Source organism: Callorhinus ursinus, unplaced genomic scaffold, assembly GCF_003265705.2.
Source record: "Callorhinus ursinus isolate GAN/ISIS: 27379988/994484 unplaced genomic scaffold, GSC_fseal_2.0 scaffold24, whole genome shotgun sequence".
NCBI lineage: Eukaryota > Metazoa > Chordata > Mammalia > Carnivora > Otariidae > Callorhinus > Callorhinus ursinus.
The window spans coordinates 9923683-9940772 of NW_027397086.1; the positions used below are offsets into that span (position 1 = coordinate 9923683).

General features: G+C 42.8%; 2 protein-coding genes across 2 annotated transcripts in view; one reads left to right on the plus strand and one right to left on the minus strand.

Moving 5' to 3' along the window:
- The window catches only part of LOC112836677 (cytochrome c oxidase subunit 6B1-like), an 8253-nt gene extending 2778 nt beyond the window's left edge, over nt 1-5475 (minus strand). The window contains exon 1 of the mRNA XM_073876751.1: nt 5465-5475. Coding sequence (XP_073732852.1) covers nt 5465-5475 — 11 coding nt within the window. The remainder of the gene's footprint in view (nt 1-5464) is intronic.
- Nucleotides 5476-11815: 6340 nt separating this feature from the next.
- RAB14 (RAB14, member RAS oncogene family) overlaps nt 11816-17090 on the plus strand; it is a 24488-nt gene continuing 19213 nt past the window's right edge. The window contains exon 1 of the mRNA XM_025888218.2: nt 11816-12095. The gene's annotated coding sequence lies outside the window, so the exon portion shown is untranslated. The remainder of the gene's footprint in view (nt 12096-17090) is intronic.

Sequence of the window (17090 nt, forward strand, 5' to 3'; positions counted from 1 at the left end):
CCATCGACAGATGAATGGATAAAGAAGATGTGGTATATATACACAATGGAATATTATGCAGCCATCAAAAGGAATGAGATCTTGCCATTTGCAACGACGTGGATGGAACTGGAGGGTGTTATGCTGAGTGAAATAAGTCAATCAGAGAAAGACATGTATCATATGACCTCACTGATATGAGGAATTCTTAATCTCAGGAAACAAACTGAGGGTTGCTGGAGTGGTGGGGGGTGGGAGGGAGGGGGTGGCTGTGTGATAGACATTGGGGAGGGTATGTGCTATGGTGAGCGCTGTGAATTGTGTAAGACTGTTGAATCACAGATCTGTACTTCTGAAACAAATAACGCAACATATTTTAAGAAAAAAGAAAAAGAAGAAGATAGCAGGAGAGGAAGAATGAAGGGGAGTAAGTCAGAGGGGGAGACGAACCAGGAGAGATGATGGACTCTGAAAAACAAACTGAGGTTTCTGGAGGGGAGGAGGGTGGGGGGATGGGTTAGCCTGGTGATGGGTATTAAAGAGGGCACATTCTGCATGGAGCACTGGGTGTTATGAACAAACAATCATGGAACACTACACCAAAACAAATTATGTAATATATGGTGATTAACATAACAATAAAAAAATTAAAAAAATAAAAAAACCCTGGATTTTATAAGGGAATGCACAGATGGGTCCAAGAGAAGGTTCAGGAGGCTGACTAAAGTTTACTCAAGCAAAGAATTTTTGTTACAGTCCCAGCAAATGAACACAATGACCAAGGTAAGTTCCTGACTTCCAGGAGCTTCTAGCCTCGTGGGAGAAGCAACTAATAGTACAACCCTACGACGATACCAGAAAAACTGGGCAAGGTGCTACAAATGCAGAAGTAGGGTACCACAGAACCCCAGGGTGGGAGGACACTATTGTGTCTGCAGGTTTCATTGAGGAAGTGGCTTTTAAGCTGGGCCTTGAATGATGAGTAGCAGAGAGAACTCAGGGGTGGGTTGTTGGGGGTGGGGAGTGGGAAAGATAGGGACTCTTTCTGGAGGAAACACACAAGCAAAGACCTGGCAGTGAAGGTCTGTTCTGGGTCAGGTTAAGACAGAGGAGCTACACCTGAGCACAGGCTTCCCAAGAAGACCAGGGAGATGTAGCTGGAAGCATTCTTTGGAAGGTGCCATTTGTCGGCTATTGGCTAACATGGAGGGAGTAACATCATCATATTTGCTTTGTAGGAAGACCACCCTGACAGTCCATGAGCCAGGGGTTGAAAAGTGATGGTCCGAGCACCTTCTGTGGAGCACCTCCAATCAGGTCCACAGAAATGTTTTGTTTGGCTCTTCTAGTTTTTTTTTTTTAATTAACTGTTCTAACAGTCAACAAATTATGAATAATTAATTTGAATAAGTCAATTAATAATTTATTAATATAATTTGAATGTGCATATTTATAATAAATATTCCATTAATTTTATATGAACAAATGAAATAAAATCTCTTATAATCATGTGAATACATTTATATGTAAATTATAGATATTAATAAGTTGGAAGAGGTCATAAAATTTCAAATTTTTTGAAAATCTTTTAATAAGGGTTGTGGGTTGAACCGTGTTTGCACACAAGGTATGTTGAAGTCCTAACCTTTGGTTACCTGTGAATTTGACCTAATTTGGAAATAGAGTCTTTGCAGATGCAATTAAGATGAGGTCATGCTGGAGCAGGAGAGGCCCTTAATCCAATATGAACTGTGTCCTTATAAGAAGAGAATAAGGGACAGAGATACACCAGAGGGAGAATGCCATGTGGCTGATGACAGAGGCAGAGACTGGAACAATGCAGCTTCAAGCCAAGGAACAGCAAGGATTGACGGTTACCACCAGAAGCTAGAAGAGGCAAGGAAGGATTCAGCCCGCTTTCAGAGGGTGCAGAGCCCTGCCAACGTCTTGATTTCAGATTCCTGACTCCCAGAACTGTGGGAGAACACATTTCTGTTGTTTTAAACTCCCCAGTCTGTGGTAGTCTGTGACTGCAGCTGTAGAAAGCATACAATAAGGAACCTGTGTGCCCTCCTGGCAACAATTGGCTGGCATCCCCTCCCAGGTGGCATCCCTCATTCCTCCTAAGGTGCGGACTCAGCAGCAATAGTTCAGGAGAGAGATGAGGTCTCAACTAACGCACTAGCAATGGGTGAAAAGGTTTGTTCTTAGAAATAGCCATTCTTTACTTTGTGGAAAGGGATAGAGTAATATCTATTATTATTACGTATTATAGATTATATTTTATATCATTACCATGAGTCAGGTCCTATGCTGAGGGCTTTTTTTTTTTTAAGATTTGTTCATTTGAATGAGAGCGTGCGCAAGAGAGAGCACGAGCAGGGGGGTAAGGGCAGAGGCAGAGGGAGAAGCAGACTCCCCGTTGAGCAGGGAGTCCAATGTAGGGCTCCATCCTAGGACTCTGGGATCATGACCTGAGCCAAAGGCAGACACTTAACTGACTGAGCCACCCAGGTGCCCTGGTGAGGTCTTTTATATGTTGTACCACTTAATCCTCCCCACAACGTTATATAAAATCCTCACTCTATAGACGAGAACACTGAGGCTTGGAAAGTTTACACAGCTTAGGTGATAAGAACTAACATTGAGTCATTGCCTACGAGGTGCCAGGCACTGAGCTGAGCCCTTTATGTTGAGCTCACTGAATCCTCACAATACCCTTCGAGGTAGGTACCATTAGTAACTCCAATTATTTCCCCTCTCCTCTGTTGAGATGAGGAAAGTGAGGCACCACAGGTCAAGTAACTTGCTCCAGTTAGTCACCACTGGAGCTGGATGATGGATGCAGCATTCTGTGTTCTCCGTGTTTCTGTCTGGATCCACAGCCCTTGCTCTATAAAGGCGCGGACTTGCTGGTTATCTTTCATTCATTTGTTCGCTGATGAATGCTTTTGTTTTATGCGTATTTGAAGGGGGCAGCTGGGTGTAGCAGAGAGAGTACAGGTTCAAGTGCTCAGAGACTTGGGTTCTGGTCTGGCCTGGGCTTCAGTTTCCCCATCTGTGAAATGTGCAGATTCTCCTGGCCAATCTTGAAGGTCCCTTCTTGCACCAAGAGTCTATATTTTTGTGATTCCCCAGCCTTGGGAAAAAGTTACCAATCATTAATACAAGAGCTCAGGATGCTAACTCATTTGCCAACGCCTCAGCAAATAAATGACAGAGCCAGGAGTTGAATCCAAGTACACCAAGTACCAAAAGCCTCTCCACTTCCCCCTGAGTTCGGAAAAGAGAGGAACTAAAGCAGAGACGGAGGACATACTGCTGCCAAACCAGATCCGTGTGAGCAACACAACTGGGACCAACGTCCAAAGTCCAGGAGTTCTGACTGGGGAGCTGGCCTGGTGTGGGCCTGTTACACCCTCTTGTGGAGCTTGTCCGCAATGCTCTGGTCAGCCAGCTTTTTCATTTTGATACTAGAATAGATGGAGGAATCAGGGAAGCAGGAAGTAGTTGTCCCAAGAGATTTGAAAACCAGTGACCCCAGCTATTGTCCTAAAACAGAGACTGTTTGAAGGCATCTGTCCCTTAGTGAAGCCCAGATGCCCTGAGTTCATTTACTGATGAAGCAGATTGTTTGTTGTTTCTGTTTTTACGTCTTGTACATACTTGTATCAGGTATAAACAGTAATCCAACAGAAATGGTACCCTTCTTCCTTAGCTCAGGGTGACGGAGGTCAGACATTAAACCTATAAAACCCAGAATACAATGAAGGCAAGAAAGAATTCTTCCTTCACACACCCTTTTCTCTGCTCTCTCTCCAATACCTGGATGGGAAAAGAATCTTAGGCCAGATTGAAGAATGAGAGATAAGGATTTTTAAGCATAATAATCCATTAAAATTATGTCCATCTGCTCTCAAAAGTTTCACTTGTGTCACAAATACTGTGTTCTGGGGATTCTAAAATAACTAAATCCTCACCTACACTGAGGTACTACGAGGAAGGGGTTAGCACCTCTCCCCACAGTGAAGCCAGAGGCAGTGCCCAGAATTAGGCTTGAAGTCTGCAGGGACGTCCTCCAGAAGCGACCTGACACCCTGGGCACCCAAGAGGGGTGGGAATGAGGGGGGCGGGTTATGGTGGAGAGGAATTTTAGACCTATTTCTAACCTTCACAACAATCCAATAAACTAGGGGCTACCATACCTATTTTACAGATGAGGAAACTAAGGCCCAGAGAGATTAAGAAGCTTGCCTAAGTCTGAGAGCTAATAGGCTGTAGAGTTGGGAATCTAAGTCTTGGCAAAGCAATAGATTAGCAATCCAAAGTCTGGTTTCTAGTCCCAGGTCTGAACCCGCTTGCTGAGTGACTGTTGAGCAAGTCATTTAACATCTCAGATCTCTGTTTTCTCTTCTGCATAATGGAGGCTTGGCTAAAAAGGTGTCCATAGACCCTTCCTGGTTTGCCAATATAAGAGTCTGAGCAGAAAAACAGGAAGGAGGCCCTGAGGGGTTCCAATGGACAGGAGGAGAGAGGAGCTCAAGTCCAAGTGCAATCATTAGTCACTGAAGAGTGAATCACTGGTGAGTGAATGCCTTGTTAACTGTGATGTGTGCTCACTCCCAAACGGATCTCACAGCTTTCTCAGTAAGAGAACACAGGACTTATGAGACCTCAGATTCCCTTATCCAGCAGATTAAAGTTTTAAACAGAAGTACCATCCATAAAAACCTTCAAAATATTAACTGCTATGTGAGGTTTTTTGTGGGGAGTGGGTGCTTAAGGAGGGGATTGACAGGGGGTAGAGCCCACCTATTTGGACCCCAGAGTATGCCAGGGAGGTTCACATAGGTGGGCTCCATCCCTCCTCTGCCCCTTCCCAAAATGTTTGGGGTGGCACAGCAGGTATGGGAAAGGGAAGGCCCAACCCAGTTTGCCCTGGGTTCTACCCTGGCCAGTCTTTCTGACCAGCAGAGCCATCAGGTGCCTGGTTCCCATTCTTCCTCTCTTCCTTCTCTCTCCCAATTATTTTTATCATTCGGCAGAAACCCTTCTGATCTTGGTTGAATGCCATGACAGCAGATAAAGGTTTTTGTTTTTGTTTTTGTTTTTCCTTTCCCAGTTTACATGGAGAAACTGCTCCAGGAACTAGTCATTTTGGCCCTCAGAAATAATAATGGAGGCTACCGTTTCCCATGGGCTCATTCACTACCAGGCACGCGGCAAAGAGCTTTGCATGCTTTACCTCATTTTCTCTTCACGACTACCAGAGGAATTAGACACTCCTATTTCCTTTTGGAGGCAAGGAAATGAAGAATTAGAGACTTTACGGAACCTATCCAAAGACACACAGCTCCTCAGAGGCCAGGCTGGGGCTCAAATCCAATTACAGTGTTGGATAATTTCCGACCTGTCAGTGTGGGTCCTTCTTGTATTAGAAATACAATGTGTTATGGCTCCTTCCTCCACTATTTCTAATCCTCACTCTGTGTTCATCGTGGATGGTAGAGGGGAACCCCCTTTTCTCCAGTCTGGGTTTCAATGGGGAAGGGTTTTTTCTAAGCACATTTCCTGCTTTCTCTCCCTGCTTTATCCATTCCTGGGTAGATGAGGAACTGCTCCCTTTGGCAAATTTGAGAATACCTGGTTGTGCTCAACTCAGCATTGTCCTCCTTCTTAAGGGGAGGGAGCTGCTCCTGGGGCTCTGCCCCCTGTTAGCCGTGGGGGCTGTCCTGGTCTTGCAGCCAGGTTCTGGGGTTCACTGTTAGTGGTGCCCTTCAGCTACCAGCCCTGAAAACTTCTTCTCCAACCTGGTTTATTATCACTAGTAAAGGTGATTTTTACTGGCCCCCCCTCTGCTCCTTTTTGTTTTATGTCCCAGCTTATTCAGAATGCAGGCAAAGCAAATGGGATGCCATTTACTCAGAGTCCCTCAGAGAGCCCAAAATGGGGCATCCTGGAGGAATTACACCGGTGGGAAAATTTCATGGTCTGCTGCTGGCTCCAATCCTTACCTTGGTGACTTCAGAGTGTAACTCCAACTTCCCCAGGCCTTTGAAGTCTAATGCCTGCCCCCTCTTAAGCAAAAGGTGGTGTGGCAGAAACGGCTAGTTGTTTCTCAGTGTCTGTTCTTTTCTCCCCTTATTAATAATAATCCTGCCCAGAATAAAGACTAAATCCCCCAGCATCCCTTGCAGCTAGGTGTGTGGCCACATGACTCATCAATGGGATGTAAGGAGAGGTGAAGAGCACAACTTCTGGGTCATACATTAAAGGGAAGGCCCTTACTAACTGCTTCTTTTCCTCCCTTCTGCTGGCTGGAATGGGACATGATGGTGGCAGCTGAAGTAAGTTATTTTGAACCATGAGACGGAACCTATGTTTTTTGGGTAGCAATGCAACAACCAAGGACGATCTGAAAAATGGCCACCTTCGAGCTGCCATATCAGTCCTTGACTACCTATCCAGACTTCCTTGTGAGAGAGCAGTAAACCTCTAACTTGTGAAAGACTCTTATCATTTTTGGGTCCCTTAGTTACAGCATCTGAACCCCATGTATCCTAACTAACACAGGTAGGAACCCAAGAAGTTGCTTCCCAATTTCAGGGAGGGGTGGAAGGATCTGGCACCTGACTGACATGTATGAGGGAATCAGTGAAGGAGGGAAGGATAGAAGGATCAAGCATTCGTTGAGTGCTTAGGGTATTCCAGATACTGTGCCCGACACTTTCAGCTATACTTTCTCAGTTGATCTGAACAACAATTCCATTGGGATACATTTATTATTCCATTATGTAGTTGAAGCTCAGAGAAGTTAAGTAATTTGACTAAGATCACATAGCTGATAAAATGTTTGCTAGAAATAGGAGCTAAAGTCACTGTGGTCCTCAAAACCATCTTCTTTCATCTACGGCATACCCCTCACTAACTCACCAAATGTAGTACAACACAATGAAATCTTGCCCCTGTTGGAAGACAACCCTCCATGGGTCTCTTCTGTTTCTGCACATCTTGTGAGCAGAGGCACCGACTGTCGTTTAACCCAGACTATTTTTTCAGGGATGTTTGTTTAGCAAACAGCCTTCGAAGATAGAGATAGTTTCCCTCCAGAGCAAAGGGCAGAAATGCGTACTCTCCACTATGAAAGATTTGGTTTCCTTAAGCTCAGAGTTCCTTTACTGTAACACATTGTGTGTTCAGACAGCCAAGAACGGATGCAAAAGTGTTAACGTTCATGCTGCATGCTGTGTTGTGGAGAATATAGTCCTTTATCTCTGACCCAGAAGTTTCATGTCTTCTGCTTCTGTCCATGAAACTGCATTAGGTTAAATTTTCAGCTTGCAACTAGGGTAAAATCCCAGTTCTTGACAGCACCTGCCAAATTTGTGTCATGGTGACAGTCACCATCAGTTTGATACACTTGTGTCACATCACGCATGCTTTTAACTTACATTATTTCAACTAAATGTAAAGGTCAACAGAGCAATAAAGAAAATTTAAATACAACTCTGTATGTGATAAAAGAGCTGAATCTGTTATTTTATTAGTAGATCTCAGTTTTCGTGTAGATCTCACGGCGTGCTCATTTGGCCATAGTGAGTGTGATTCTAAAGTTCAAAGATGCACATTTTTTTCATGTAACATGGCCTCTAAATCCAAACCACCCACTTCTTCAGGTGGTCAGCCAAAGAGATGGCTATCAGATCTGACACTAGAGGAAAAATAAGAGATGATAAATCAGTCTCTAGTGCGGAGCTTTCCTGAAAAATTTTAAGTACACTTTTCACCTTATATAATTTTATTGTTGTTGCTGTTGTTGTTAACTTTAGAAATTATGCCCTAATAAGCTATGATGCCAAAGGATTATGTTTTGGGGGGATTGGTATAGGTGGAGGGGTATGTCGGAGGGGGGACTATTTAAACGGTCACAATATCTCTTTTACAATTGAGTAGAATGCATACGTATCATTTATACGTATACATTTATGCATCATTCTTCTTTTGTATCATGAATTTGCATCTAATCTCTTCTCCTATCCAGAGACTAAAGAGTCTTATGCACTTGATTTTTACTTCTCTGTCAATCTGCTAAATTTTGAAGTTCATCAATTGCTCTTTTTTTCTTTTTGGTTGATGTAGTAGTTTTTTTTTTATTGTTTGTTTTTACTTAATTGAATTATGTATCACTGGAGAGTAACCAGCTAAACTTAAAAATACATTAGGCATTTCAATTAGGTAGCACGTGTACACGGTAATAAAATTCAGAGTATAAATTGTATTGGTTTTGCTGTATCTTCAATATTACCCAGGAATTGGAATACCAATATTTTAATATCTGGTTCTGGAATGGTGGCAACTCCAAAACCACTAGACAAAAAGGGGGTAAGCGTAGAGAGAGAGACAGAGAGAAAGGGAAAAAAAAATCTATAATTCGAGATGTGACTATGAATGAAAAATCCAAAATAAATGAACAAAATTAACCAATGAAATGAAGCCTTTAAGGCGATTATTATTAAATAAGGAGATTATTATTAAATAAACACAACAGATAGATCTGAAAGTAACTTCAAATGTTTAGCCTTTGGAAAAAGATAAAGAATAAGAAAACACCTATTTTTACAAAAGAAATTATAAATATATAAACAGGTAAAAATGTAACAAGAATGAGTAGATATGACAAAGCAGTAGTACCTGGAGTGATCCCATTCATCTCCCTAGGAAGGGGTGACACCTCATCAGTTTGCTTTATCTTCCAGCTGACTGCCAGCTTGTGTCATTTCTGCCATATCACGATGATGAACATCTCTTTGCTGCACTCCAGTCTAGGACTGAGAGAGCAAGGTATGTATGGGTTGGTGAGGCAGTTTCAGTCCCTCCCCATCTAAAGCCCTCCACCATGCCATCCAAAGCCCCCTGCCATGTGGTCTCTCTCTTGTGTTTTCCTTTGCCAAGGATACAATGGGGCAGAGCTGATCAGTTAGTCCAATGCCCAAACAGATATCTGGGGGGTTGCCAGTCTCCTCTTTCTCTAGGCACTCCCAGTCTTCACTAGTGATTCTCCTGGAGCCTTCCTCCCTTGCCTCTAGGAAGTGATACAATCCCCCATGGAGGGAGAAGAAGGGATGAGTCTCTTTCTAGGACATTGTTCTTTCCTAAAGCCTGACTTCCCTCTCAACTCTTCATTCTTTCCACTGATTAGTGGTGATGGTTTGTCTGTGGGGGGAGGGGGTGGGAATGGAGAATGCGTGGGGAGTAGTAGAGTGGAGGCAGGGGTTGGTGGAAGGGTTGGTTTCTCGAACAATGGCTCCTCAAATGTTCTCCTGGAAGATAGCTAGTTCCAGTCACTGGTAGTGGGTTCCTTATGAACTTTTTGGTTTTCAGAGTTGGGCCTCAGCAGCAGTTTCAGGACAGTAGGAAAAATCCCTCTCAATGTCCATTTACATAAATACATATATTTCCCCCCCCACCTCCTTACATAGTTTAACAGATGTTGGCATACTATTTACTTTTCTCCTTGTTTTCACTTGAAGTATTTCCTAGAGATTGTTCCATATCAGGACACACTCATGTGCCTCAGTCTTTAATTGCTGCACACATTCCACAGTATGGGTGTATTAAAATGTATTACAACAGTTCTCTAGTGATAGTTTGTCTCTAGTCTTTTTACAAACAGTGCTGCACTCCATATTTTGTTTATACGTCTCTTTTCATATAAGCAGCTTTAAAAAAAAAGTTAACTAGAAACCCTGATAGGCATCCAATGAACAGTTCTAATTATGCTGCAATTGGTCACAATCCCTCCTTTGAAAATTCTGTGACTTATTACAAGAAATGACAATTTCTATAGTCTTCAACTGTATTGCTTGGCATGTAATAGGCACATTGCATTCACGTTTCTCTTCAGTGCTGCATCCAAGGTAATGTCTTCCACAGAGACTTAAGTAACAACCAGGGATCTACAACTAAGCTGCTACAAGTGGAAATAAGGGATGAAGTCTAGAATGGTGCTTAAGAACGGGTGTTCTGAAGTCACATGTGCCTGAATTCAAGTCCCAGCACTGCCAATTTTTATGTCTTTTATAAAGTCTTTGCCCTATATGACACTCAGTTTTCTCATTCATAAAATGGGCAAATATAGCACTGACTTCGTGGGGGTGTTGTAGGTATTAAATAAGAAAGTATACATGATTCTTAGGTCAGTTCTTGTTTCAGAGTAGGTGTTCAATAAGCATTAGCTAGGTTTCAATTCAGGTGACAATTGGACATACAGAAACTTTCTAGCCAGACCTAAGTTCACAGCTGGACAAGTAATGGCAATTGTTTCACAGCTTTCTTCTTTACTTGGCACAGGCAAATTTCTTGATTTCAGAGATGTTAAATTATGACCACAAACTATACTTATCGGAATTAAAGAATGTAGGAATAGAAGCATAGACCTATAGGGCTAGAAGGGATTTAAACATAACCTTATATTGGATTATCATGTAATAGCCATTCCCATGTATTAAAAACTTATATGTCAAGCATTTTGTATATATTATCTCATTTAATTTTCACAGGACCCATGTGAGATAGGTATCATTATCCTTATTTTGCAGAAATGACTCTGGATCTGAGGCATCAAGTGACATGCCCAATGGTGAATCATTAGTAAGTTGAAGATCAGGGATTCACACCCAGATCTTTCTGAAAATAAGAGATTTGTAAACTGCCATACACTTTTCGAGGAAATCTCACTTACCCAAGGCAAAGCTAGCTTATGAAGGCTCTTCAATGCCAAGAGAGAAAGAGCCTGAACTTCATTTTGGTGGCCTGAAGGAGGGCAGTCTTATCCATTAGGCGCAAGCACAGTGCCTGGAGCCCGCAATACTTGTAGGGACCCACAAAAATGTTTTAAGTGCTTTTAAAGTCGGAAAAGAAAGACGAACTTTTAGGTTGAAGCAAATGTTTTGCTGTATAACATTAATATATTCATCTGTATACCAATTTAGTTGTAAAATATGAACTATATAAATATATTTGTGTGTGTGTGTGTGTGTGCACGTGTGTGTATATCTCCACAAACACAAGGCCAAAGTGTCGAGGTTCCACGAAAGTCCAAGCGGCCTTGCGCTGAGGTGCGCTAAACTTTCTGGGAAGATGATAATAGCAGACCAAGTTGGAAGAGCGGAGGGGTGGTGGGAGGCGGTTAAATTGTGAAAAATGTGGTCACAATTTTTCTCCTCCCATCAAGGAGAGGTTATAAAGGACAGAGATGAAACATTGAAAGTGCCACGTTCTAGCTGCATGATCTAGGACCAGTGACTTGATCAACATGAGCCTCAGTTTCGCCATTGGTAAAATGGGGATAAGTACCTCCTGGGGTTGTTAGACAGGGACCTCGTGTGCCTTGTTCACTGCTATGTACGAATCGCTCAATATATACTTGTTGAGTGAACGCAGTAAACGTGTTGCTTAGCATTGTGGCCAGTGTAGCACAAGCGTACAGTAAGTAGTACTTGCATTAAAAATAGTAAAAAGGCGAAAGATTTATGCAATCTGAAGAGAAACCAGAGTAAAAAGGCCACAAAGTGACAAGCCTAGCCCTTCGGGACCCAGTCGTAGTTCCACGCGAACCTGCGCAGTAACTTCCCTAAGACGCGAGCGCACTCGACTGCGCTTGCGCATAGGCGCTCTTCTCCGCCCCTTCAGGCTCCACGGCCAGTGGGGCGGGCCTCGGCGGCGGCGCGACTAGTCCACAAGGAAGGGCTGAGGAAGGGGCGTGGCTAGCAGGCCGGGGCCCGGCCACCCTCTTCCGGGCTCCGCTAGCTGCGCGCGCATTCTCCTCCCCCCGCTTCTTTTGTGGTCCGGCCCATTGCGAGGGTGACAGGAAACCCTGTGCAGGGAGCGCCGCCATCTTGGACCTGCCCGAGGAAGATCCTGAGGGAGCCGCGGGAGCAGTCGCCGCTGCCACCGCTACTACCGCCAGCGCGTCTGCACCTCCTCGGCCAGCCCGCTACCTGCCGGGGCCTCGGCCGACCGCCCCCGCCCTTTTCCCGCTGCGCCCGCACTCCTCTTCCTCGTCCTGACGCCCCCCTCCCGCCCGGAAAGCTGCCCAGCCACCAGCAACCCCCCAGGTAAGCCGGGCCCTCCGCAGTGTCAGTCCGGCCGAGGCCTCCTCGCCCGGCTCTCCGGGGGCTGGGGCGCGGACGACGGCGAGCTGGGCGGCGGGCGGGTGGCGCCACAGGGCAGGCCCGGCCAGGCCGCGGCGAGCCCCGGGTCGGCTGTGAGCGCCGCGGCGCCCGGCCTGACGGGACTCCCGTGCGGGGGCGGGGGTGTCCCCGCGCTGCGTCCGCCCAGCCGAGAGCTCTGCGGGGCGTGCGGGGAAGGGTGTGTTCGTGTCGCCTGCTCCGCCTGCTCGGCCGGACTGGGCAGACACGCACCTCCCGCAGGCCCCTCTCCTCGCTGCCGTTCTGGCGGCTGCAGACCACCCCCGCGGTATTTGGCCACGCGAGGCGCGCCTCCTCGCAGCCCACGAGCCCAGACGTGGCACTCCCCGTCCCGCAGGCCGCGTCTGCCCGGAGTACAAAAGGCAGCACCTCGCAGCCTCGCCGGCATCTTGGAGGAGCTCCGGTGTCCTTGTCGCTGTGGGCAGACGGTGGACTTGGGCTGGGGAAAGGGTCTGTGCTGGCGAGGTTCTGGTTTGCGTGAGGCCCTACGAGGCCTGTGACATCCCCTAAGGCGTCGAGCTTAGGTAGCACGTAGAAGCAGGGAAGAAGACAAAAAGTTTTTTGGCATTTCTAGAATTTAGGGAAAGAAGGCAAAACAAGCGTTTGTTTTGATGGTTTGCATCTTACTGTGAGCCAGGCGCAGATTTAGCTGTCCTCACACCGGTTTTTCTTGCTTCGCGTAGCCCTTGGGGATAAGTAAACTTATCTCCATTTTACAAGTGAGGAAACTGAGGCTTGAAGTTGTGATGGGACTGGTTACTGATGGTACCGACATACTGGCTTCTCCCCACGCTTGCCTGGTGTTTCTCTACTACACTCAAGTTAGGCTGGTGTTACAGGCGTGACCGTTTAAAATGTACCTACGGCTTAATTCTTTTCCTGTGTTTGCATGGGATGACGACTGACGACTCCTTTATAACTGAAAGTCCGTAGTGTCAGCTGCTCCACTGCCCAGTCCTCCTCCGCACAACCCCGGAGGAGAGACGGCAAGACTTTCATTTTATCTTGGAAGAAGAAACGGGGGTTCCCAGAAGGCAAGTGCTTTTCTGCTGGTCCCACACAAGTGTCAGAGCCCACTTGAACCCTTGTAAAGTTTACTGTCACAATTGTCTTTTATTTAGATGTGCTTATTGAAGACAGACTTGACCTTGCAGTAATCCAGCTCCCCCTCCCTCTTCCCTCAGCACTTTACTAAATTTTTCCTCAGAGTTCTGCTTGGGTCCTTTTATTCGTTCATGCCTTGAGGCATGTAGTGGTTAGAGTTTTGGAGGGTTCCTACTCCAATACTGCCACTTTCTAGTTGAGTGACCTTAAGCAAGTTACTTAGCCTCTCAGAGTCGGTGACCTTATCTATACAGGGAATAATTGTACCTACCTTTTAGAGTTGTTTTCAGGATTAAACGGGATTAAAACACCCTTAACACGTTGCTTAGCATATAGTTAAGTGCCTCATTGTCTGTAACAGTGCCAGGCATGTAGTGGATGTTTAATATTTGTTGAATAGAGAGAGGAGCATGGCTTCAGAGAGTTGTACAGTTAGACCTGGGCTTTATTAATCTTTTTCCCTTTGGTAGTGTATGACTGCGGATATATCAACTCTCTGAGTTGGTTTCCTTACCTGTAAAATGAGTTTCTACGATTAGAGATTGTTTATAAAGTAGCTGGCATATATCAGGCACTCAGTAAATGTCAGTTATTGTCAAGATGTAAGGCTCCTTTAGATTCTAATAACCTAAAAATTCCTTGAAATTAAAGCTACATTTTAAAAAGTTTTTGCTTTTTGTATTTCATGTTAAACTTTATTGTGGCATACTTCAACCGTGCAACAGAATTTGGAGTGTTCTTAAAACTAATCTTTATCAGTATTAAATATCTTTGCATAATCTTAGTAAGATTTTGTACTATTAGAGTAAGCTTTTGGTTAAGGCAAGTATGTTAAGATAGGACTACTGAGAGGTGTGTGTTTGTTTCTTTCTCTCTTTTAAAGCTTGAAGCATTTTTGTGTGGTTAAAAATGCCAGGCATGGTTGGAGACAGCAGTGTACAAATAGAGGTATCAAAGATACTGTACTTTTAAAAAAATTTTATGTTCTAGATAGTTCTAAACATATACAAAATATATGTGGTATAATGAGCCTTCACATACTCATCAGCCAGTGTCAGCAGTGATCAGTCTTGTTTATCTATATACACCTATACCCTCTCCACCAAATTATTTTAAAGCAAATTTCAGACATGATATTTCATCAGTAAAATTTTTGCTATTACTAATCCTTTTAATTCTTGGAGTAAGTATAGGGTTTTGGTGTTTTGTTTTTTTCTTCAAGTATTTTCATTCTATGAACAGAGGTGAAGTATTGGAGTACTTCTTCATAGCATACCATCATAACTGGGAAATTTTGTGTTTTTTTTGACACAGGAAGGAATCCATTTCTTTTTCTTATATTATTATGTAAAAATGTGACATTAAATGTCTTGTCAAAAGTGAGTTTTTTAAAGGGGGTGTCAGAAATGGTTGGGTATTTTCAGAGGGTGCATTACTGCTGAGGAAAGGAAATTGACCACTCATTTGATTAGATTATATTATTAGAGTAACTACCCAAGTTTTGTGTCCACTTGACTGACAAATCAAGTAGCAATCCACATTAGAGAGCTTGTAAGCAAATCAAACTGTTTCTGTTTTTAAGTTTCATGAAGACAGGAACAATGTTTTGTTTTGTTTTGTTTTGTTTTTTGATCATTACTATATTGTCAAAGCCTAGCCCAAGGCTTTGTGCTTAGTAAATGCTCAACAAATATTTTTGTATTGGAATCACAGAAGCAGTCTATCTTGATTGTGGTGTTTATAACAAAATGTCTTGTATGTAACAAAAACAAAACCAAGCTTACTAATTTTAACAATGAAGATCAGATTTTAAATCACCTGGAATATTTTGTGGGTTGTTTTTGTCTTGTGTTGTCTTGAATAAGTTACGTAAAAATTACATGGTAACATCATATATGCTAAGAAGTAGAGTAAAACAGCTGTAAAACAGTTGTGAAAGGATTAGTCAGACATAGTGCATAAATTAACACAGTAAAAAGCCAAGCTATTGAAAAAAGAAAAAAAATACTGTCAATTATTGGAGTGTTTTTTAAGGCTGATCATATGATTGACTTCCTATGATGTTCCCCATATTATTGTAAATGTGGAAGTAATGTTGGAAGTATTATGAATGGGAATTTTGGGGGGTTTTTTTTATTCTTTTTTTTTGATATCTATTTATTGTAGAGAGAGAGAGAGCGCCCACACACGCAAGCTGGGGGAGGGCCAGAGGGAGAGGGAGAGAGAATCCTCAAGCAGATTCCCTATTGAGCGTGGAGCCCCATGTGGGGCTCCATCCCAGGACCCTGAGATCATGACCTGAGCCGAAATCCAGAGTCAACTACTTAACCGACTGAGCCACCCAGGCACTGCTTGTTTTTGTTTTGTATTAGAATTATATATAAAAATGCTTTAAAGATATTTCAGAGTTCTTTATTTTCTACTTTGAATACTGTAGAAAATTAGCAGTGAATATAGTATATGCTTATACTGTTAGTGCAGGGTTATATAAAGAAAGTCAATAATTTTTTCCTATCCTTTTTCTGCTCTCAGTCCATGTATTCATTTTTCACAATTTGGTGTGTTTCCTTCCATATTATCTGTATACAGGATTGGGAGAGAGAGCGTGTATATGTGTGTATATATTTAAAAATGGGAGAAGCTATCGCATAAAATTCTGTCAGCTTTTTGTCACTTAAAATCATGCATATATTTTCAGGCTAATACATCTGTATCTAAAGGGTTTTAAACTAGATGCATATTATTTCATAATACAGATGTACTTTATTCAGTCATTTCCCTGTTGATAGTATAGATCAATTGTTTTCCAGTTTTGGTTTTTTGGTTTTTTGTGGGGTTTTTTTTTTTTTCTGTAAAAGTGCTGTATTAGATGCACTTGGACCTGTAACGTTACGGATTAAAGATTTTGTATCTTTGGGCTACTTCTTGGTCAAAGGGTGATTTGGATTATCTTTAAGATTTTAAAATATATTGTTTACTTCTCAAAGATGTAGCAGTTCAGATTCCCATAAGCAGAGTGTATGAAAGTTCCTTAACCTTCACCTCTATCTGCACATTTCAAATGCAGTCATTTATATGTCTGTATAATTTTATTTGGAGAGGTGTCTGATTAACTATATGGAGACCATGCGATTTTATTTTGGGGGCAAAAATGATTCGTGTTTAATGTGCATTTAGTAACCACGTAGAGCTCTGTGCATGGGCCTGGAAATAGGTCCATCATTTTAAGTGAAAAACACACTGCAGAGTTTTATGTAGTAGCACACCCCATTTTTAAATATATTCCTTACCTTAATGGTGATGTGTTTCTTGTGCTTAAGAGTTACTGTTAATGTCGAAAAATCCTTTGTTAAAGCAATATTAGGTATAGTTAATATTTAAAGGGGTAATGCAACAATCATCCGTGTTCAGTGTGCATTTAGTAATCATTTCTCTTGACAGGAAATTTAGAGCTATGTTTTACATGCACTGATAGTAAAACTATGACCCTAAATATTTAGTGTAATTATTCTCCATTTTTCTTTGACTTTGATTTTTTTATTTTATTTTATCAGTCCACTTGTGTGTGTGTGTGTGTGTGTGTGTGTGTGTGTGTGTGTGTGTGTATCATTCTACATATATATGCCTTTAATAAGCTACCTTAGAGAAAATCATGTTCTTTAGAATCAGGGTTCAAGACCAGCTCTGCCATTTACTATTTTGTAACACAGGCCAAATTAGCAAATTTCTCCAAACTTCAATTTCTTTAGTTTTTTGGGCTTTTAAAAAAATTTATTTATTTATTTATTTATTTATTTA